The 23,276-nt window shown below is 48.1% G+C and overlaps 1 protein-coding gene across 1 annotated transcript in view; it reads right to left on the bottom strand.

The window, feature by feature from the left end:
• lama4 (laminin, alpha 4) overlaps positions 1-2,301 on the bottom strand; it is a 29,853-nt gene extending 27,552 nt beyond the window's left edge. The window contains exon 1 of the mRNA XM_048250906.1: positions 2,018-2,301. Coding sequence (XP_048106863.1) covers positions 2,018-2,116 — 99 coding nt within the window. The 5' untranslated portion in view covers positions 2,117-2,301. The remainder of the gene's footprint in view (positions 1-2,017) is intronic.
• Between the last annotated feature and the right edge of the window lie 20,975 nt (positions 2,302-23,276).

Below are 23,276 nucleotides of genomic sequence, written 5' to 3'. Positions count from 1 at the left end.
CTGTAGTGGATTTAGTATTAATTGTGTCATTTATTCTAAAGACAGTTAGAGTTTTTGTTTATAGTGTGGTATAATGAAGCATATGAAATACATGACTACCACAGGCCTGTCTGTGTACATCTCAAAGTGACCAACAGCTGGACAGTGTATACACTGGGGACCCTCAGAGCATGGAATCGTGGGAAGTTGGAGCAGATGTTTCAGCTGTGTGATTACTACATGCAAACGTCGGCGAGGAAATCTGTAAAATGCTTAGAGTCCAGAATGCCTTCTAAGCATAAGAGTTATTGCTGTCTGATTAGGAGCATGTGAAAGCACATCCCATGTTCACTTCTCTGATTCTGAAACCAGATGATACTAAACGCTTTTTTATTTTCACCATCCCAGCTGACTGCAGCCTAATGTTCACTTCACAGACAACAATAAAGTTCAGTGAGACCAATGCATGGGACTCGAGGCCGTCAGTCAGTTATTTCTGACCAGTTCAAAGTGTTCCCGTTACTGTAGAGAACAAAGCGCACATTCAGGGTCCTGGACAGGGCAGCTCTCTGTCCGACACGCTGCATTTCCTAAAGACGATGTCATCGTGTTCCACTCCAACATTGAGCTGCACAGAATAGCCCTTGTTGATCCCAGGCCGATGGTGTTGGAGGTGAAATGTTTTAAAGCAGAGCCCCATTCATCTAGTCTCTGGAGATAAGGGCTCTGGAGCGGGCCGCAGAAAGCTCAGAGAGCCGTCTCTGGACTGTGAAACTGACCAAAGTCAACACAAGCCAGACACAAACCAGTGCTGTGAGCACTGTACATGACTTTCACTCAGCGTTGAGAGAGAGAGAGAGAGAGAGAGAGAGAGAGAGAAAGAGGGGCACTGCTGTCTGCCTCCTGAACAACCCCCACCTCTGACAATGAGTGCTGGACATCTTGTTTACATTGGCCGTGGTGCATAGGGGTTCAGACACGGGTTTACTGCCACCATTTCAGCACTCCAGTGGAGAGGCCGGCCGGGGAGTGGGAGAGGAAGCCCTCCTGTTTGTTTCTCCATTCCACAGCCTGGCCCAAAACACTAGCGCAGGTCATGAGAATCCGGCTCTTATCCACTCACAAACACACACGCTCTCACTGCATGTCCGCTTGCGCGTGGGAGCTCTCTGTCATAGCCAACTGAAAACTGGGAAGTTCACAATAACTAAATGAAATCTGGACCATAAACAAAGCCCTTCACAGGTCAATCTCAGGTCAAGGCTATTACTGTATGTTGCAACTATGTTATAGCTTTTGAAACGTCACTTTCTTCTTAAGGGTGTACATGACAACACTCTTCAATCACACCCTCTAAGAGAGCCATTAGCAGCGCTTATCAGCAAGTCCTCCATGAACTCCCCAGCTCACACACACACACACACACACACACACACACACACACACACACACACACACACACACACACACACACACACACACACACACACACACACACCCCTCTGCTTCTCATGATCTCTGTAGCCACTGCCATGCACAACAGTGCCGCTCAACACCAAGCAGCCGGTGTGTGTTTGGGCGTTGGCGCAGCCAAAGAGCTCAGCCTCTGCCACAGGACGAGCCTCATCTGGGGCTCAGGGCAGAATCAGCCAACACTGACCTAGCACAGGGTACTCTGCAACTACAGCTGCTGCTAGAGAGAGTAGCTGGAACAGGGAACTCCATGGAGGGAGGGAGAGAAAGAGTGAGAGAAGGAGAGAGGAACAGGCAAAGTAGAATATCTTTTGCTTTCTGTGCAGTGAGGTACCACATCACATCAAGAAAACAGCTTACACTTAAGGTCTTTCTTTTGCTCAGACTAATGGCATGGTATACAGTAATCACATCAGAATGTCAAAATCTTAGTAAGTTAGTGTCTAAATCAGAAATAATGGGATACGTGCCATACGTGCTGACAGTTCACAAAGCTCTTTTCCATGCAAAGCAGTGCTTAGAACTTCAGCCATGCAGAGTAATGAGGAGAACTAAGCAGACTTACTTTGAGCACTGTGTTCCGTTCCTCCCAGAAAACACATCGGACACTTCCTGAGAGGATGGAGAGGAGGCATAGGACGGGCAGTATTCTTCTAGCAGCCATTTCCTCTATGTGTGTGTGTGTTTGCAGCAGGGTGCTGCTCTCTCTCCCTGCCCTGGCTAGTCTCGTGGGCTGGTCTCTCTGGGATGCAGAGAGCTCGCTGTGCTCTGCTGGTTCTGTTGCATTAGTGTTCCCTCTGACTTCCAGATGCGGCGGCGGACACACACTTGCCCAGCCCAGCCCAGCCCAGCCCAGCCCAGCCCAGAGTTCCCTCACACACACACTGTATGGACTTCCTTCTGCTGGCCCTCCCCCCTTTGCGCTCCCGTCCACCCCAGCGCGCCCCCCTCAGTGCGGCGAACCCTGCCCCCCCTCTCCCCTCAGTGCGGCGAACCCTGCCCCTTCCCAGAGCCCGAGCCCTAAATCGCATGCAGCTGGAGGGAGCTCAGCCCAGAGAGGACGCAGAGGCTGGAAAAAGTCCAACAGAAAGAGAAATAAGGAAAAAAAGAAATGATTAAAAAGTCCTCTGAGAGAGTGTTCCCCTTGGATTTGCAGTCAGCGGTCTGGTTGTGTTCTTGTGTAGGATGTGTCAAAGTGTGAGCTGAGCAGCCATCCTCTCTCTTTCTCTCTCGCTCACTCTCTCGTAGCACCCTTTCACCTTACCCAGCGGACATCCCTGCCCCCCCCGCCCTCCACTGCAAAGCTTAGTCTGCGCCGCGAGCAAAAAAAAGAAACAAATTCTCAGCTGCCCACCACCCCAACCCCTACCCCCCACCCTCCACCCCAGCCATCCGTGCAACTCTCCAGCTCCACCATTCACCACTAGCCTGGTTTGTTTTCTTAGGTCATGCTCTCAAAGAAGGTGCTACATTTATGAAAACCCTGTTAGGTACTAGATCTTTAAGTACAAGACACAGAAAGTACAAGACTCAGCACAGAAAGACAACTATCATTTATGTAAAAAAATAAAAGTTTGTGTGTGTGTGTGTGCACGTGACAATGCTCATGCATAAACACATGACTGTAAGGACTGTCTCTGAGGTCCTCCATTAGATTATATGTGGATGAGCTTCTTTGCTGCGGCCTACAAAGGACATGTTGTTAGCAGGCCAAATGCGTCTGAGTTATGCACCTCTCGTCCCTGAGACCATGTGGAAGTTATATGTCTCAGATGACCAATAAACAAGTCGTCACATTCCTGTGATGCATGTTATGATGTCATTTGAAGGCTGGAGAGGAACAAGATAAAAAAAACGTACAAACCCAGAAATGTTTACTCCACAATGTTTTTGTCTCAAAAGCAACCACTGGTACCCATGTGAATCCTGCCCTGTTCTGCCCCCCTATCCTCCACACCTCCAGAGTGGCTCTGAGACCAAGTTCTGTGTTTTACAGTTTTGTCATGAGCAGGCAGTAACTTCCATCAGACACACAGACAGAGGGCTGTTCTGCTTGGGTGAGCAGTATGCAAACACAGTGGGCTGAGTGGGGAGTGGAGCTGGGCTAGTCTGTCGGCAGCGCTCCACGTTAAAGCCCCTCATTTGCATCAGGGCACATCAACACTCCCTGCAGCCCTGTTCAAATTGGCGGAAGACTGAGTGATAGCCACACACACATGCACTCTTTTACACTCTTTGTCTTTTTCACACGCACGCACGCACACACACACAAAAAAAACACACACACACACACACACACACACACACACACACTGTAAACTTGACCAACATTTTAAAGTCATTCACTGTCAGAAAGTGTATTTCCTTCTTGGTCTTTCAAGTTGAGACTGAAGCAGATTTACTGTTCCTTGGGTCCCTTTCAAAGTGTGGGAGGAACAGTCACAGTGAAGGCATTCATCTGACCAAGACTTTTACCCCCACTCTTCACTCTTCCCCTCCACCAGCCCCACCTTGCCTGTGGCCTTGGCAGAGAACAATGCTGTGCCCTGGTGAACGCCATGGCACTGTCGTCACAATGGTGCGAGGGAGGGGAGGCTAAAGCACAGTTCCGTCCCACACTCCCTCTAGGCAAGCCGCTCACTTACTGCCCATAGTACGTCCTCCTGAGGCGCAGCTTGGAATTCTCACACTCCGTGATTAATGGTCGAGTGCTTATCAGCCTTCCCTTTGAAATGTTCTAAACACATAAGATAACAGTCATCCATGAGGAAATGTACAGTATAGTCCAAAAATGCAAATGCATACATCAAAAAGCCAGTTAGACTCAGCATGGCATGTACTAGTATGTATCATGCACAAATTGCAACTAGCTCAAGGCTAATCATCTGTTCACTAATGAGTAACTAACGAACACACTAACAGGTGAGTTCATTTCTGTTTTCATGCATGTTTTCACACTGAAGAAAGCACACTCTTCAGGTGTTTTTTACACCTTTTCCACATGTTTAATTGTAAAAGGAATGTAACTATTGGGATGAATTTGTAAATCTCTTTGAAATTGTGAGTATGTGTGAGATGTGTGAGGTCCAGTGGTCATACTGGCAGTTAGAGTTTGCACATAGCATTAATAACCAGTTCCTAGTATTGCTTCTGATGCGTCTGACATTTTGATTCATTTGGACATTGTGATTCATACACATTTCGGTTTTGCCCTCACATGAACCTCTCTGGCGAGTTTATATTTAATATTTGACTCACCATGCTAGCTAAACTTGTTCTCCTTTATATGTAGTAGTTCCCATGGATTTATTTATTTTTTCTATCAATGGAATCTGAAGTAATGGCGCCTGTGAAAGTGGACTTGAGAGAGTGCTAATTTCACATTTGCTTAACCTCTGGAAAAGGCTACGCACACCACCCAGAGCAGCAGAGGACCAAGGCCAGCCTGAGAGCTGCTGTAATTAAAATGGAGGTCGGTTTGTTATGATTGCGGTCGTATTGCTCCCCGCCAGAGCGCTCGGTCACTCAGGGAGGGTAAAAGGGGCAGTGCTCCGTCTCACAGTGGGGGTGTATGAATGCTGACCTCCCCACCCCTCTGATTCACTCTTCACCTCAAGGACAGACAGCTCACCCCAGGGCTCTGGGTCCGTCTTACATGGCCTTCTTGGGTCAGTGGAGTGTGGTGTCCATTTCAGTGAGTTGAACCCCATAGGTCATACATCATATAACACTCTTTTCTGAAAGAATAGAAACAGATAGGGACAATAGCAAGACAAGAAACAGTATTTGTCAATGAGGGTATCAACAGGAACACCGCATTTTGATTTAAATATGCCATGTTTGTAGTTTAGATCAATTCAGCCATTTTGACATGTGTTACATGATATCACTAGTGGTTTTAGTGGCTATGTCTGTTGCCTGTAGCTGTCCCAGCCATTTCCGGGGATCATGCCCTATGATATCTGACACCATGGGGTTTTGTGTCGTGTGTACTCTATGTTTGAATCCTCTCAACCACACATTCCTCGTGCCAGCACTGTTGATGTTGTGGGTTTGTACATGTAAACCAATGGTTGGAGGTTGCACAAGAGTTAACTGGACAAGGGTAAGATGCTTTTGAATAAATTCATATGGGTTCAACCCATAGTCATGCCAGGGAAAAGTAAAAGCTTTAAAGAATCAAATAGACGGAATTGTAAGAATAAGTCGTGTTTAAAGGGGCTTGTAAAAACTAAACAGTATGCCTATCAGTGCACAGGAGCTGGACATGGAAAACGTTCCTAATAGAGGTAATGGAACTCACTGCTGCAGTGTCTAGAAGTCCCAGATGGTGCAGTAGCACTTAAACAGCCAATTGACTTATTTATATGATAGGAATGTTTAGTTCATTGGGTCCAAAAGCACAGATGCAGTCCCACCCAGCTTGTGCACAGACCCAACTGTGAGGAGAATATTTCTCCCCTACATTGCAGCACTCAGCAGGAACTTTGTTTGGAGTCACACATAAACATTCAGGGTGGTGTTGCTCCTTTTCACATGATGGCCGTGGGTGTAGTTGAAGAATAACGTCTATAAAGTTACACCTTAATTTATATACAAGCAGGACGACATGCTGGCTCATAAAACAGGATCCTTTAGCAGAGCTGAGACATGGGAGAATTTGATCTGCTCAGTTGAGATATGACTTTCCCCCAGGGTATACCTTCTCCTCTCCTGCTATAGAGGGGAAAGAATGCTATTTATTGTGCATTTTATAGTTTGTTATGCTCTAACTCTATTTGTGCATCGCGGCCCCTACAGGGAATCAGGACTTGAGGAGAAGAGAGGAAGTGGGACTGAGAGAGAGAGGGAGAGAGAGAGAGAGAGAGAGAACGCTGATGTGAACCAGATGTGGAGAGAGTTTCACATAAGAGAGAGAGAGAGAGACTTTAACAGAAGGGAGGGAGTGCGCAGTAGGAAAATGAATGTTGATATCTACTGAAAAAACCACCCACACAAAATACTTTGAGATGTAATCAAGGCATGACTTCAGCTAACTCTGACACAAACTCTGATACAAACTGTGCATTGTGAAATGTGTTCTGAATGCTGTAGGTCCTTATAGTAGCTTGTAGTTTTCTGTGAAGAGGTGTATCCACCCTCTGATAAACATCTGGAGAGTATGTTTTATTTAGACTAGCCTGGCTTTCTCCAGCCTGCTGATAGTCCAGATGAAGGGTGCCAGGCGAAGGCCATACGAGTGCCCAGGGGCAAACAGCAGCATCTCGTACATCATCAGCTGAGTGCCCAGAGCTATAGGGTCTGTGTAATTCTACAGAAGGTCCCTGAGGCTAAATGAGAAGAGCAGCAGTAGTGGCTTAGACAGCTGGGGAATGTTCCTCTCCATCCGGCGGTTCCGGAGTTGGGCCTGATGCAGCCTCTGTTGTACGCAGCTGCTGTGGCTGAGCCTCCTAATCACAGGAGTCACTGAGGCCCTGAAAGATGATCTCTCCCCGTGTGTGTGTGTGTTTGTGTGTGTGTGTACCCCACATGAAGAGGCTGCTCTCCTTACTCTGCCTGTGTTATGGCAAACGTCCCTATTAGCTCACATGTAGCCTGGCAAGGCCAGGCCAAATAATTAGCCTAATGTTGTTGCATCAGCACATGTGAATGTGCACAACCGCACACCAGTTTGGTAGCTGTAGCAAGGAGGACACCTTGTGGCTGGGACCAGTTGCCATGGGAAAGATGACAATTATACATTAGAAGACCATGTAACAGCTCCATGCTGTAAAGGCTGTATCATACCTCAGTTATAGCACAACTGCTGTGTTATCAGGAGGAGTGTCAAAGCACAGATGGTGTTCACCCTGAACACCCTCGAAACAGGAGATGGAGGGAAATGGGTGGTGGGAGGGAGACCACCAGCATGCGATTACCACCGTAATCTCATCTGTGGTAGTCTGGAGACAAGCACAAACATACAGAGCGCCGGCTCCCATCGTGTGAACCACACAAGCTGATCCTGTTATCAGTGGCTCAAGCTGAACATGACAAGTTTAATATGTTCTCCATGACCCCTGCGCCCGCTAAAGCTGGGTATGGAGGCTAAAGACACCAGGGAAAACAAGACAGAGAGGGAGAGAGAGAGAGAAAGAGAGAGAGAGAGATACAGAGAAGGCATGAGGGTAGGTCTGTGGGAGGTACCCAATGTACGGTAGGCCTACCGTATGTGAACTGTGGACTGCAGGCATGTATGAAGTACGGCCATGTTTTTAGTTTCCTTTGTCGTTTTGATATAACAGCCAAGCTAGCGAAGCCTAACGACTGTCTGCAGTGCACGTGAAGTCTCATCCAGCCAATCACAGATGGAGATCTCTAGCTTTTGAAGTCTCATCTCTCCACACCAAAATTCAAATGTCTCCTGTCTCACGCACCAGTAGCGGCTCACTGGGGCATTGCATGGCAGTGGTTACTACCCTGCTGGGTAAAAATGATGTAATGGAATGCAACACTGAGGTTTAAGGGAATTCATATAGGAATGCAAGCTAACTAGGTCACACCCAGAGCATGTATTAGTCACACGTGTGGAAAAGTGGTAGAAGCGAGTTTGTTGTTATGGTAAAGCGACCTGAACATAGCTCAGAGAGTGCCCCCTAGTGTCGGGATATAACAATGACGTGATAGCGCTGACAAATATTTGAAAGTATGAGGGATACTCAATTTACACATTGTAGTGTAAGAAAAAGAGTATTTGATAGAAGAACTTGGGAAATTCATGTTTCAATTTCAATTTTTAATTTTGATTGGCAATCATGATAAAGATGAGGTAGCACAGGATATTTCTGAAATGATTCAAAATGACAAGTAAAATAATAAATCAAGAAGTTGTCAGATGGTACAGTATCTTCCTCTAAATTCAAGTTCAGTCCACCAGTTATGGTGTTCATAAAGAGCACTGTGAATGGCAATGCCTGCAGTGATGAACACAGCAATTCTCTTTTAAAGACCCAAGAGAGGACTTCCTATCTTTTCTCCAACCTATATGAACATGGAACATGGCTTTTCATTCAGACCTTCAACATCTCAGCTCCATGAGGACATGCAGTATACTTGCAGTCTTTAGGGACCATGTAAAAACAGGTGGATACACTAAGCATGCACACAGATAGTATAGTTAGCTATGCTGTGTACACAGATATAGTATAGTTAGCTATGCTGTGTACACAGATATAGTTAGCTATGTTGTGTGACGGAGAGGAAGCTCTGAGCTCTAGGCTATGGGTAGCACATACACCAGTAAAAGGCCATCGTACCTTATATCAAAAGGCATTTCAAGTCCAAACACTGCCTAAATAATATATTTACACTTGGAAGCAGGAGAAAGTGGGAGGTTCGAAAACAAGCCAGAGTTCCTCACTGTTTGCTCTCACACACATACACTGTTCTACTGGACTTATATGAACTTGCCAAACTACTCACATCTGAGGCATCTTGATTAGATTTAGTCAAAATTAGACAGGGATACCTTCAAAGAGAACCAAATGACACATGACATTCATTTGCATCATGAGCCTGAAGCAACAGGAATCATCCCTCAGTGCTTGACATGATCAAACTGTCTGCGCCCACCAGTGGGAGGTCAGGTGACTGATCATGTCCCATATCTGATCAGGCTGGATGAGAGCTGCCACTGCACCCTGGACCTGTCAGTTCCTGCGCCCCCCATACACAGACATTTCTGATGGAGGGAAAAAATGTTTCCTCCACTTTCCGCATTCTTTGAAGAAAGGTCAGCCAGAGAGTAATTCAGTTCAGGCCCCTCTTGTCAAATGAATGAACATGCCACAGAGGCACTGCTGGGAGAAGAGTGGAACGTCCCTTAAAGGTGCTCTAAACGATGCTGGGTAACGTCACTTCTGTTGACTTTCAAACAAAACAGAGAGCTAGCTCGCTACTTCCTCCCCCTCCCTCCCCCTCCCTCCCGTGCAATTGAAACTCCTAAACGTGCATCTCGTCTGTGATTTGCTGGAACAGTTTGTTATGTTTTCATGGGCTAGGTTTGCCCTGGTTGTTGTTGTTGCCGTTCTTAGAGCCTGGGCTGTCCACAGAGATCGCGTTTTTTTACAGTGTATTCTGGACACAGACAGCTAGCGGTTGGTTAGGAGATGTTTGCAGTAAGTGACATAAAATGTTTTAGCCTAAAAAACACGTGGCATCGCTTAGAGCACCTTTAACTTTTTACCCACATCACCATTAGTCATTCCAACACTTGCTGTGAGATATTATTGCATGTGTGCCTCTGGTGATAGTATCATAGCTATTTATATATCAGGCTACCTTAAAGTAGTGTGTGTTATGTATGACAATTATACTCTGAAATAGCATGCTCATTTACATAATTAAATTTATAGTATAATATGATGTAATACAATATAATGTAATGTCTTTTCCATGCAGGCTCACAGATATGAAGGGAAAAGATTTTCTGAAATTGCTGAGCGATTATTGGCAGAAGGAAGTCCTATTTTCCATCATCTCTGAGGTATTTTTTCCACCCCAGTAATCATCCTGCCCTGGCTGTGAAGCAGGCCCATATTAAACAGACCTCTCTGCATGCATGCCATATCCCATAGCATACATTATAAACTAAATGTTCTCATTAGGGGGACGTATGCACACAGGCCAGAATGCAAGCTACTCCACTCCACACATTATCACATCAAATATTAATGAATAGCAGCGCTTACTGGCATGTTTAAAAATAAAGCATGGCCTGGCATATTCTCTCTCTCTCTCTCTCTCTCTCTCTCTCTCTCTCTCTCTCTCTCTTTCTCTCACACTCTCTTTCTCTTCAACTAGTTCATACATTTTTCTTATTCTGTATTGTATTGCTGAACAGTCTGTTTTCGTTGTTTTAAATAATGTGTATCTTGTTTAGGGTAATACAATTGCTAGGCTGATACATATAGTCTATACATACACAGCTTATCCACAGAAATATTGTATTCAAGTTGAGTTGAAGTGTAGGTTGTTGGGTTCCATAAAAACTAAGTTGGCCTGTGGACTGCACTTCTCTAGTTTAGCATTCCATTTGTCTGCACATGTATTCTGAGTTGTTGAGTTAACCACCACACCGACATATTACTCATTAAAGATTTAATCAACAAGCCCATTAAATCCCTGTCATTTGTATTCTCACAGTTCAAATCAACACGGCAATCTATTACTTCCAATTTGGTGCTAATATACATGGCAGACATCTAATCTCATCTGCGTGTCCCTCCCCTGGCGCCGCTTCATCAGACAAATAGCCGGGCCTGGACTCATCAGCCTGAGCGCACCCTGCAGTGATGTGCGTCTCTCTGGCCACTGCAGACAGTGGTGTGTCTGCCCCACATATTCCCACCAGCCTGCAGTGGCCACTCAGACACTCTAGGTGGCAGCGCTGCTCTCGCTTTCACTTGCTCGCCCATGGCGGTGGCGTCCAGAGTGCAAGGCTTTCTGATGGAGAAAGAAGGAGCCTTTCTCCATCTATTGTTTCCCACTTGCTGCAGCATGGGACCCCTGCCAGCAACCCACCCCTAAAAAAGAGCTAACATATTCTGAATGGCTAAGAATCCTATTTTTCCAACATTACTCACGGTAAAAACCTGGGCAGCAGCACTGCTGGTTCAGCAAAGGGCAGCACATGATGTCTGGTAATATAGGCACATTATATTACCATTACACCGGAGCATTAATAAACCCAGACCTCATGAATGGAGTCGGAAATTGCTTGGCAAACACCACTGCCTTGCCGTGGACAGAGCAAATTCATCTGCACGCCTGGCACAAATGGCTTGTTAGAAATGTGCTCCTGCGTGTCAGAAGTGAAGGATTTAGCAGAACAGATGCACTAACAGTGTATGGCGCTCTGTAGAAACTGCCATCAAAGGAACCTCAGGAGGAACCTTAAGTAACCATGACCAATTTGCGGAAATATTTCAAGCAACCAATTGTATGAAGGCTTGTAAGTGTGATGTTTCATCTGCTGCCCGCCACACATGCTCCTCTCTGCTCCCACAACCCCCCACAACTGTAAGGAAGTGACATCAGTGACAGAGAGGGCCCATGAGAGAGCCCATGCAAGGAAGTGACATCAGTGACAGAGAGGGCCCATGAGAGAGCCCATGCTGCCACTGCGCAGGCAGTTGGCACGCAATTTGCACTTTGATCACGCCGGAGCGCCGCGACTGCACCAGAGCTGCCACTCCACCCCGCGTCCTTCGCAGTAAATCAGCGCTCCGGCCCGCCACACACACAGAACTGTCTGGAGATTTGCTCCGGCTGTCTGTGTGTGACGTCACGTAATGACAAATACATATTTTATTGTCACTCCCGTCCAATTCCAGCCGTGCCACCGCAGAGGCCAGCAGAGGGAAGGTCAGGGTTGGGGCGAGAGGAGAGGCGGCCATGACGAATGGCGGAGCATATCATATGAATTGCTGATGTGTTTCATCAATCATGTCTGCACAGATATGTTTGGAGATTCGTTAGAGGAGGAGGAGGATGAGGAGGAAGAGGGGAGAGAAACAACAAACATCAGCAAGAAAGAGGGAAAAAAGTCAATATGAGATGCAGTGAGGCGCACCCACCCAAAACAAACCCAGGCTTGTGTACGTGTTCATTTCCTGCATCAGACATGCACGCACAGATTACATCTCCTCCAGCATGTCCCCTCCCCACTCACTGGCACAGAGGGGGAATACTGATCAGGACGGAGAAACCCTGCCCTGTCCTGCCCTGTCACAACACACACACACACACACACACACACACACACACACACACACACACACACACACACACACACACACACACACAAACACACACACATTCTTTCAATGTTCTTCTCTGTCTCTTTATCTCTGCTTCTTGTTATAACTCTCCCTTTCTCTCTCTCTCTCTCTCTCTCTCTCTCTCTCTCTCTCAAATTCAAATTCAAAACCCTTTATTGGCATGACAATTCGTGAAGAAGTGTTGCCAAAGCATACAGTGTCTAGAACTCAAGACTAAATAACAGTCATAAAACAAAATCTGTGAATATATGTAACACATATAATACATCTCTCTCTGACACACACACACAAACACACACACACGCACATGCACACACACACGCACACACACATACACACACACACAACAACACAACAGTGCCTACTGTATATGTAAGACTTCTATGTGTCTGCTGGTGTCCCTATATGCCTGCTGAGTTCCTCTGCGCCCCTGGTCCAGGTGAGAGCTGGCGTACGTACAGCAGTGTGGCCCTGGTCCAGGTGAGAGCTGGCGTGACGTACGTACAGCAGTATGCGCGGCCCACACCAGTTACAGCAGGCTCCTCATTACAGCCCAGAGCAGCACAGCAGAGCAGAGAGCAGATGACACAGAGGAGGGCAAAGCATCGGGTCTGATGAACCACTTTGTCTGCCGCTTGAAATATTGTCTGTTGTGATGTGTCTGTGCAGCATAGCAAGAGACATCAAAGTCCGATTCAATTAACCAGACCTGATTCACAAAGCACGGGCCCTGCTTTGAATAGCCCATGCAGCGCTGAGGCTAGCCAATCCACTCGGCTTATTGGTGAAAAGCGAGAGGTGAGTATCCCTTTCACACAGGACAAAGTCTGAGTCTGCCGAGACTTCCAGAGGGAGCAGTTACAGTAGGTCACCACCGCTGAGCTCCCAGCAGGCTCTCACCGACAACAACAGCCCAGTACCAGAGTGCGCCAGGGGCAGCGGGAGCGGGAGTGGACCGAGCGTGGACCGAGCGCGGTGCTACTGACCGAGGATGAACGGCAGAAACTTGGGACTGATGATATCTCTCTTTGTCTCCGCACACACTCTTCGGTGAGAGCAACGGCAGCGAGTGCTGGTTGATCTGATGATTTAGTGATTCCCCCTCCCCTCTAGATGAGCCCCCCCCCTTTTTCCCTGCTATGTGCCAGTCCTGTCCACCATCTTGTTTTTCGCCCTGGAGTTCTAGTCGTGTAACGAGACACTTTGTGAAAATACATAGCAGGCGTTTATTCATGCAGTGTTGACATTATTAAGAAACATCAACAAAATATGCAGCTTAGTGCTTTATGAAACCATTATTCAATTAAATATGTTTTGAAAGGATGCCAGATGCACTAAAGCCCTGCTGCTTTTGGTTTGGCAAGCCTTTTCACTGCTTGTTAATGACTGTGAGTGTGTGTATGTGCATGTGTGTTGATGTGTGTGTGTAAAGAGGCAAAGAGCTGCCCTGTGCTGACTGCAATATACCTCTGTGTTTCCCCTTGGTCCACATTCTCCTGCTAATCAAGGCAACTACAGTGTCAGACTGAATGGGAATGTGCTATATACCATGTGGACCATAGAGGCTATACCATGAGAATGATATACTAATACTACCATGTACAGTTCTAGCATTCAAAAGGACATGCACTTTGTCAATATTTCTCTCTCTCTCTCGCTCTCCCATTCTCTCTCTCTCACACACACACACACACAGATACACACAGCACACACACCACTCACACAAACATTTTTTTAAAATCTGAATCACAGGCCTCGATGTGTTGTCTTGTGGCTTCTGTGTGTGTGTGTGCGTGTGTGTGTGTGTGAGGCCTGGACTCTGCACATAAAGGCGTTGCGTGTGACATTGTGCAGCAGCTGGATGTGAGGCCTGGAGCTGTGCAGTGCTCCGTGGGCCGCCCTCCTACGTTAGAGCCAGATTAAGACGGCCACAGCTGTTGCCTATTACCACACTTGAGCTTTGAGATGTTCAACTGCCGCATGCTAGAGAGATTTTAATTAAGCATAAAAAAGCCAAATGACCTTTTCTGCAAAGCCGACAGAAATGCCACCTTAAATGGCTTTAGGGGCAGTTTGAAGATTGCATTTCTTATTTTTTAGCTCTTTTTTGCCAACAGCTACAGGTAGAAAACCTGCCAAACCACTCTTTGACACTTTGAATGAGTCCCTCATCACTCAGGTGGACTAATGTATCATCACAACCCATAAATCATGTCTTTGCCGCATGTCTTTTCCATCCAGTGATCCCTGATCCGACCACAGAATGTGAAGGACTCAAACTCAAACTCAAACAATTTTAGCAGCGATCCTGTCATGGCAGCGCTCCAACCGGTTCCACTTGTGATTAGCTGCTGTAAAGGGCTCCTGCTACAAGCAATTCCCCTGCTCAGTGCCCTACTAATGGGATTATTCTTTAACCACAGCTAGATAAGCTGGATTCCCCCATCACTTGTGGCTGGAGGGTGGGTGGAGGTTATTATCGCTCACTGGAGTAAGAAATGGAGAGGTGGGACTGGGGCGCGGAAAGATGGACAGTGATTACGTCCGATTAGGCGCCCTGGTACTGGGACTTTGTCATCAGAAGTTGACCATAACAACTGGAATGATCATTGACAGGACGGAAATAGTTAATCAAATAGGCTTTTCCTTAAGTGCTCAAATGCAATTGAAGAGTTAAAGGGAGAAATTATGTTCAGGAAACAAGTAACAAGTATCCTCAAATAGAACTACATTCCACACAATCTGTTTTATAGTAAGATTATGTAATGCTTGTATTACAGTCTACACTGGCCAAAGCAAACACAGGAGATTACAATCTTTGCTGTATTGTTAACAAAAGCATTTATTGTGTTTTGTGTTTGGATCCTCTGTGCGGTTCAGCTCTGCTGGTTTGTAGGCGTTACTCTTCTGTTGGCTTCCTTCCCCACACACCCTCATTCTTGCCAATCATCAACCTACACAAATAGCAATATCAGTGCAGATCCACACACTCATACTCGCCAGCATGGGAAAATGGTGAAAATGAAGAAAACCTACACAGAATTTGTCAACCTACACAAATAGCAATATCAGTGCAGATCCAGAGCCACTCCTCGTATGTCAGACACAAGCCTCTCTGAGAGCAGTTACAGAAGCAGAAGAACACCGGTTGGCACCACGGCCCGCTCTGGCGGAGAATCCTCACCCCTGGCAGTGGGCAGTGCTGCTGATGCCCTTCAGCAGGAAGGTGTTTGGCATGACTGGCGCGGTGGTGTGGGTGCGAGGGCACGGAGGGGCGCGGGCGAGGGCACGAGCAGGCCAGACCCAAATGGGAAGAAAGAGTGGTCAGAGCGGTGGGCCAGCTGCTGGCGCTTGGCCTCCGCAGAACCCCGGCGAACAGCAGGGCCTCAGTGTCAGCACAGATAACACAGTCTCCCCGCCTCACCACTCACACTGGCCGCCCGCCAGCCACAGCTGAGGGTGTGTGTGTGTGTGTGTGTGTGTGTGTGTGTGTGTGTGTGTGTGTGTGTGTGTATGGGGGTGCATGAGCGGAGCTGCTCAGACCCCCTTAGCCCATCTGCTTCCTACCCCGCCTGACCTTGGAGGTGCCCTTCCAGTGCGCTCTGAGGCCTGGAACGACTGCAGAGCGGCCGTGTGTGGAGCCAAGAGGCCGAGCAGGGAAAGTGTTTTTGTGTCTGTCTGTGTGTGTGTGTGTGTGTGTGTGTGTGTGTGTGTGTGTGTGTGTGTGTGTGTGTGTGTGTGTGTGTGTGTGTGTATATCTGTGTGTGTGTGTGTGTGTGTGTGTGTATCTGTGTGTGTGTGTGTGTGTGTGTGTGTGTGTGTGTGTGTGTGTGTGTGTATCTGTGTGTGTGTGTGTGTGTGTGTATGTGTGTGTGCATGCTGCAGCTGATACAGTTTATGTTTGTTATCAGTGTGGAGAGGATGTTGGGGATCTGGATGATTCACGTTGGCCTGTGTGGTATTTCAGCATCATCGGGGATGTCTTGGTTTGGAGCAGTTCCACCGTCTCTAATCTGAGGGGGTTTTAACGATGAAGTGGAGAAGGAGATTGCCCTGTAATGGCTGCCACGTCACAGGGGCTGACGGGCAGAAATGCATCTATTGATCTAAAGTAATAAAAACGCCAGGAGCTTCACCGCCCGCCTGCCAATCACAGAGCCGCGCAGACGAGCAAACATGAGCCCCACGCCTGTCTCGCCGGAGTCCCCTTCTGCAAGAGGAAGCTCATCAGGGGCACGGCCGGCTGCTGCACCACTGAGTGAGAGGGACAAAAAGCAGTTGCGTTTGGAAGAGAAGAAAAAGGGAAGGAGGGGAGGGGCTGTGACCGAGAGGCCCAGGCTGGGGTTCACCAAGCACTGATACAGCCGGATGAATCACAGCAGTGGAGGATGAAGTGTAAACATGAGCAGCTTGTGATTCAGAGTGCAGAGTTCATCTGAAGTGTCCCTGCAACACCCCCCACCACACACACACACACACACACACACATACAGATGTAGAGTGCAGAGTTCATCTGCAGTGTGTCTGAGTTCCCTCCTCCTGTTTCCTCCTGCTCCTGCTGTATCATGGTCCAGGGCCCTGGTGCCGATTGGCAGCTGTAGGTGTCCCACTCCGCAACCCCCCCCCCCACCACCACCCATAAAACGGAGAAGAAAACCCACACACGGTCTCTCACACACACTCACAGGAAGTCTGCTGCCCTGGCCCTACATTCCTCCAACAGATGTTTGACAGAGAAAATATTTTTACAGCTGGGAGGAAAGGGAGACAAAATATATGTTCTACAATATATCACACTGATCGTGGTGAAAATAAAGAAAAGGCATCCACACAGAGCGCACACATACACGCACTCATGATGATTTTACACCTAATTTATTGTTGTATATCTTAACAAGCTTTTCAAGCACCATGGTTCACTACATGTTTAGTTTTAGTCGTATAGCCCTGCCAATCTTACACTATCTATATGCACCTGACACTTAGGAGAAATATTTGGGGGTAAAGGCCATAATTCACAGCAGTCCCTGATGTACTTGCAAGCACACATCAGCACAAGTGAGATAAGAACTCTATCACCCAGCTGCTTTATCTATCTACTACAATAACTAAACAAGTGTGATAGCAATATGTGGAGTTCAACATCATCTGAATGTAAACAGCTACAAGGATTTTTCATTACAGCAGCTGGTAATGACTCATTTTGCCATGCACCCAGAATTATGTTCTTTCCCTTAATAGTAAGAGTGGCAACACATATAAGTTTGCACCTTGATACAGTTAATATGAACAAGTGCAAGACCATTGATAAGATCAGATGGCTCGAGTCTTTGGCCTTTTGGGAGGTAGAACAGCAATGCCCCTTTCATGTAGGGACTGGAACGCAGAGAGGAGCGCAGGGAAGCTTGGGGGTCATCAGTCTGCGGGTCATGATGGAGGAGATTCCTCCTGGGAAAAGCCCCTGCAGCTGAGAGGAAGAAGCTCCCGGCCCACCAGGGAGCAATTAAGGGCCTGTCTGTCTCAGGGTGGGCCAGGTCTGTTTGGCCCGCACATGAAATGAATCAGAACCTGCTGAGACAAGAGCTTTCTCCACTCAAACAAATTACACATACCCAATTATTCCTCCCACCCATTTTGCAAAAGCACCCTAAGTGCTTTATCTGTTATTGCTAAAATTAATGGCCATTAGGACATGCCAGTCAAAAGCCACAGGCAGAGCCAGGACACGCAGGGTGGATGAAAATGATGCATTGCGTAGTACGCTTCGGTGTTTGGGCGTTCAGATCATGCGTTGGATCCTGCGGTGTTGTCACAGCTGCGTCGGCGGGTCAGAGGATCCTCGGAGAGGAAAGAAAACAGGACCTCAGAGAGATCAATACCCCTCCTGTTATTATTACTGGTGTGGCCTCGGACTAGCCCGGCCTGACCGTGGAGCCCGTCCAGAGACAGCGATGAGGAGCCCCTCACTGCCTGCCGCCCGGAGAGAAGCCTCCCGCCTGCACGCGGCAAGAGGCCGGACATGCAGACTCAATGACCACAGCCAGCAATGCAAACACTGGAGATACCAGTGAAGAAAGGGACAGCAAAGGGTCAATGATAGCTTCAGCGAAAGTTCTACTAGGAAGACTCGTAGTGTAGCTTACTCCTCCCATGCTTACACGGAGCCAATCTTAGCTTTGCCTACTTTCGGAAAGCCCTGCAATCTGATCATTCACTCATTCAATCAGCTTAGCCTATAGGAATTCAGTGGGCTCTTTAAATATGTACCACCTAACACTGCTTCTGCTTCTCAGCACGCTGACTTTGACGCCCTAGCTCAGGCTTCCGCGCGGACCTGGGCTCTCTGCATTTTACATTCGCCCCTTCTGCCCTCAGTGGCGCTATTTTGCTACAATCCTATCAAGCTCGTTTGCTGCGCTGTTCAGACCTGTGCGTCCTTCAGTCAGGGCCACTGCATGTCGCCATCGCTAATCTCTGCCCATCGGAGCCAGTCACGCCACGCTGTTGCAGCCTTCAATTCACGATAGCCTACTGCCGGTCGCCGCCCTGCGCTAACTCTGTTGCAGGCCCATGTCGTGTTCGCAACAATTTCTCAGCTTCAGCGCCTGGTTGGTAAGGTTATCGTGCTTCTCTTCCCAAGCTCCTCGAGCTGGGCTACACTCTACCCACAGTCATGCAACCTGCTTGCCAACGATATTCGGCGGGCAGCAAACTGACTTGTCTGACACGGTTTAACTTTCACTAAGCCTCCTTACATAATTCCTGCTGATTTTATAATCCTTATGCATTCGTGCTGTAAATTGCTGGCCTGCACCACGCCGCCGCTGAACCCAACCCTGTATTAAGACCTGTTTAATTGATGTTCTACACTCACTGTGGTTATCTCGATGTCTACCTTGCTGAGCGTCGTCAAACCAGTTGTATTTTTGTGTAGCCTCTTAATTTGCCTCGCTGCTCGCTGGGCTGCATAGGCTTTAGGCTAGGCTACTTTCGCCTGCTGGACCTTCGGGTTCAGGTATCACTCCTTGTGCATGGCTGCGGAAGCCAGTTCATCGCTGCATTCATTTAATCATCATGGGATTGGCGCCCCATACCTTCTGGTAGGGAAGTCTACACGGCCTTCCTCGGGTGATTCTCTGCATGCACTTGCCGCTGCTCAAACTACTCAGCTACCGCTGATCTGTGATGTCCCAGGTATGCCGGACGCCCCCGACGCTCTTTCAGCTATCTGGGTTCTCAATTTTGGGGGTCTTACACCAAAGCTCGAACCAAAATGACGCACGCCGCCCATGGTCATCAATTGCCAGTATGTCACACAAGCTATTATCAGGCAATAATAGGTGTTTTCTTTCAATGCCCGTGATATGTCAGTGTTCATGAGCTGACACCACAGTGTGGCGGAGCTTTTAATTAAGAAGCTGTGTCATTTGTGTATGTAACATATCCTTCTAGTGTCTTTGTATGGTTAAAATGTCTTTCTGATTCCGTGATCGTGTATTGGGTTCCTAGGAATTCTATGGCAGGCCTCACTTTGCTCACTGCCCACCAGTGGGTCAGCGCTCAGCACTCCATATTGGTTTTAATGGTTACCGGCTGTCCATGATTATGTCGGCGCAATTTTACATTTTGCTAGTTGTGGTTTAAATGGTGGCCTATGCTGGAAGTTCGTTGATCACTTACTACCAACGGTAGCCGTTGGCTGGTTTTTTACCATGACGATGCTACATGTCACCTGTCTAACCACTCCTTCCTTCTTGCAGGTCAAACGAGCGTCCATCATCACTGGCAGACTCAAGTCTCCTTCAGGCCAACGCGCCCTTCATGCACTCTCTTTAGACAACGGGTCTCTGCGTGTCCGCGGTGATTTCAGCCCATCTAGTCAATGCCATCAGTCACATTGATTGCTGACTCGAATTGCTGTTTTAGCAGGATCCCTCTGCAAATAATGTGTACTCTAATTTCCATTCTCCATTTTGCCTTGGCTGTTTTGTTTTTGGCAGATATGCTCACCCTCAAGTGATCGCGCCAGGGAGGACATGCAAGTTCCTTTTACATTCTCCTCCCAATCTTTAATTTGCTAACCCTGCAGGTGCATCATCCTCCCTCTTCCGCTGAGGGGATGCAGTTCGTCAATGGAGAAGCAGTTCCACATATCACACTAACATCTACTTTCTTACAGGGATGGCAGTGCCGGTTCACAGAATCACGCAATGTGGGATCATGTTTCCAGTTCATACTGGAGGGGGTCATCCCTCAGTCTTCACAAATCTCCCGGCCCAGCCGAGGATATCTCCTCTTGTAGCACGGCTTAAAACTAGCCTTCCTAATCACAGCACTTATCACCCGTCTAGAACTGGACTCTTGACTGTGTAAAACCGGCACTCACTGATGCACTTTCGCTATTGTGCCTCTACCTTGTAAATTGTTTTTAATTGCACTGGCATTGTGGGAGAATTGTTTTAGCTTTAACCTGTTTGCCGCCACGCTGGTCTAGGGTTGCCCTAGACGCTGGTTGCCCAGCTCACTGTCCAGGTTGCCTTGGACGCCGGGTCGCCTGCTTCGTGATGCACGCCTAGGTTGCCCTAGACACTGGTTGCCCAGTTTGTCCAGGTTGCCCTGGATGCCGGGTCGCCCGCCATCACATCGGGTCCTAGGTTGCCATATACGCTGGTTGACCAGCTCATGGTTCAGGGTCGCACCGCGACGCCGTTGCCCGCTGTGACGCCTGCCTAGGGTTGCCCCCAGACGCTGGTTGCCCAGTTCGCTCCAGGTTGCCCTGGATGCGGTCGCCCGCCGCCACGCTGGTCTAGGTTGCCCTAGACGCTGGTTGCCCAGCTCACTGTCCAGGTTACCTTGGACGCCGGTTGCCCGCTCATGACGCCGCCTAGGTTGCCCCAGACGCTGGTTGCCCAGTTTGGTCCAGGTGGTTCTGGATGCCGGGTTGCCCGCCGTCATGTCTGTCTAGGTTGTCCCAGACGCTGGCTTTGCCCAGCTCATGGTTCAGGTCGCTTTGGACGCCGGTAGTCTGGCATCGCCTCGCGGGTCTAGGGTTGCCCAGACGCTGGTTGCCCAGCTCGCATAAGCACTCCAAAGTCCAGGTTGCTCTGGATGCCGGGTGGCCTGGCTCGTCCACGATGTACTAGCTCGCTAGTCACTGGGCTTCCAGATCGCTGAAGTGCTTATGGTCCAGGTTGCCCTCTGGACGCCGGTTGCCCGCCGCCGCATTGGTCTAGGTTGCCCCAGACGCCGGCTGCCCAGCTCGCCAAGCTTCTAAATCCCACTAAAGCGAAAGCATGCTGCGGCCCCACTACAACCCTAGGTTATGGTTAACACCTAGCTACTTTTAAAAATTCTGTCGGCGCCCTGGCACAACGCCTTCACCCCGCCCAGTCATGCTGTTTAATTCATCTTGTATGTATACTAATGTCTCTGCTCCTCTCAGAACCAGATTATTGAGTCACCGCCCTGGCGGGCATCACTCATCCTTTGGGGGTAGGTTCCCCTGCCCCTGCCTTCATCCATCGGCAGGAGACGAGATCCGCCATCGCTGGACGGATCCGAGACGGGCCTACGCCAAAGACTGTTACCTATTCAGGACTCTATCATGCTTGCATCCAAGCCGTTCCTTTACTAATTCAATCGTTAACTGATTCTATTCTGTCTACTGAGTCTTTCTGGTAGAAATGATAGCTTCAGCGAAAGTTCTACTAGGAAGACTCAGAGTGTAGCTTACTCCTCCCATGCTTACACGAGCCAATCTTAGCTTTGCCTATTTCGAAAAGCCCCCGCAATCTGATCATTCACTATTCAATCAGCTAGCCTATAGGAATTCAGTGGGCTCTTAAATATGTACCACCTAACACTGCTTCTGCTTCTCAGTACGCTGACTTTGACGCCCCTCCACCTCCCTCCAGCCACCTCTGCCAGCAGTCCACGCCCATCGGGCACGGTCTGCCTACCACATCTTCCTTCAGCCACCGCCACCAGTTGGTCCCCTGCCTGCTGTGGGGTAGGCTCCCCCCCTGCCTTCATCCATCGGCAGGAGACGAGATCCTCTCATCGCTGGACGGATCCGAGACGGGGCCTACGCCAAAGACTGTTACCTATTCAGGACTCTATCATGCTTGCATCCAAGCCGTTCCTTTACTAATTAAATCGTTAACTGATTCTATTCTGTCTACTGAGTCTTTCTGGTAGAATTCTGTTTATTATATTATATGTGTTGTTAGCCTGCAGTCTGTACCACTGCTATCTTGGCCCAGTCTCTCTTATGAAAGAGATCTCACTGAGACTTATTAATTAATTAAAAATTAGTCAATTATACATTACCCCTCAAAACATTAAATGCTAGCTGCCCTCTCATTTGTGTAGTACTAATATAATGTTAAACGTAAGTATGTTTCCAAGGTAAGCAACACACCTGATACACCACTTGTAAATTCTTACAAGCATCCTTTAAAATCAGAAAAAGCCATTTGGGTTGTGTCTGGAAGTCTTAATGAGTTCAGTGAAGGTTGCTATTTCTATAACGGTTCTCAGTCGCTTGCCAGCAGCACAAAGCCAGTCTCCTGGGTCCAATTTCTCCCTCTATCTCTCTCTCTTTCTCTACACCCCCTGCTCTGGCAGAGTGCTCTACCACTGGTCGGTGGAAAACCGGTCAGACCACCAGTAGCCCCTGTCTTTATTACTGGAGAAAAAAGAGTGAGAAGAGGCTGTCACCTGAGGGGAGGCTGGGGACTCGAGGCTGCGTCAAGGCCAGATAGTGAGTCCAAAGACATCATTAGCTGTGACCTGGAGCTTTAGGAATGACATTTCCAGCTACAGGGAGAAGGTCCCAGCCAGTGCGCCGAGGCTGAGATGTGCTGTGTGCTGCAGGGAGAAGACTTGGTCTTCAAAACACACCCAAAAACACTGCGATTTATGTAAGTATGGTGGAAAAAGACCAACGTGAGCTACTCTGAGCGACATTTCTCCTTTATGGCCAGGATGTTCTGTTGAACATTG

This window comes from Alosa alosa, chromosome 8 (assembly GCF_017589495.1).
Source record: "Alosa alosa isolate M-15738 ecotype Scorff River chromosome 8, AALO_Geno_1.1, whole genome shotgun sequence".
Lineage (NCBI taxonomy): Eukaryota > Metazoa > Chordata > Actinopteri > Clupeiformes > Clupeidae > Alosa > Alosa alosa.
This window is presented reverse-complemented; position numbering and strand designations above follow the sequence as displayed.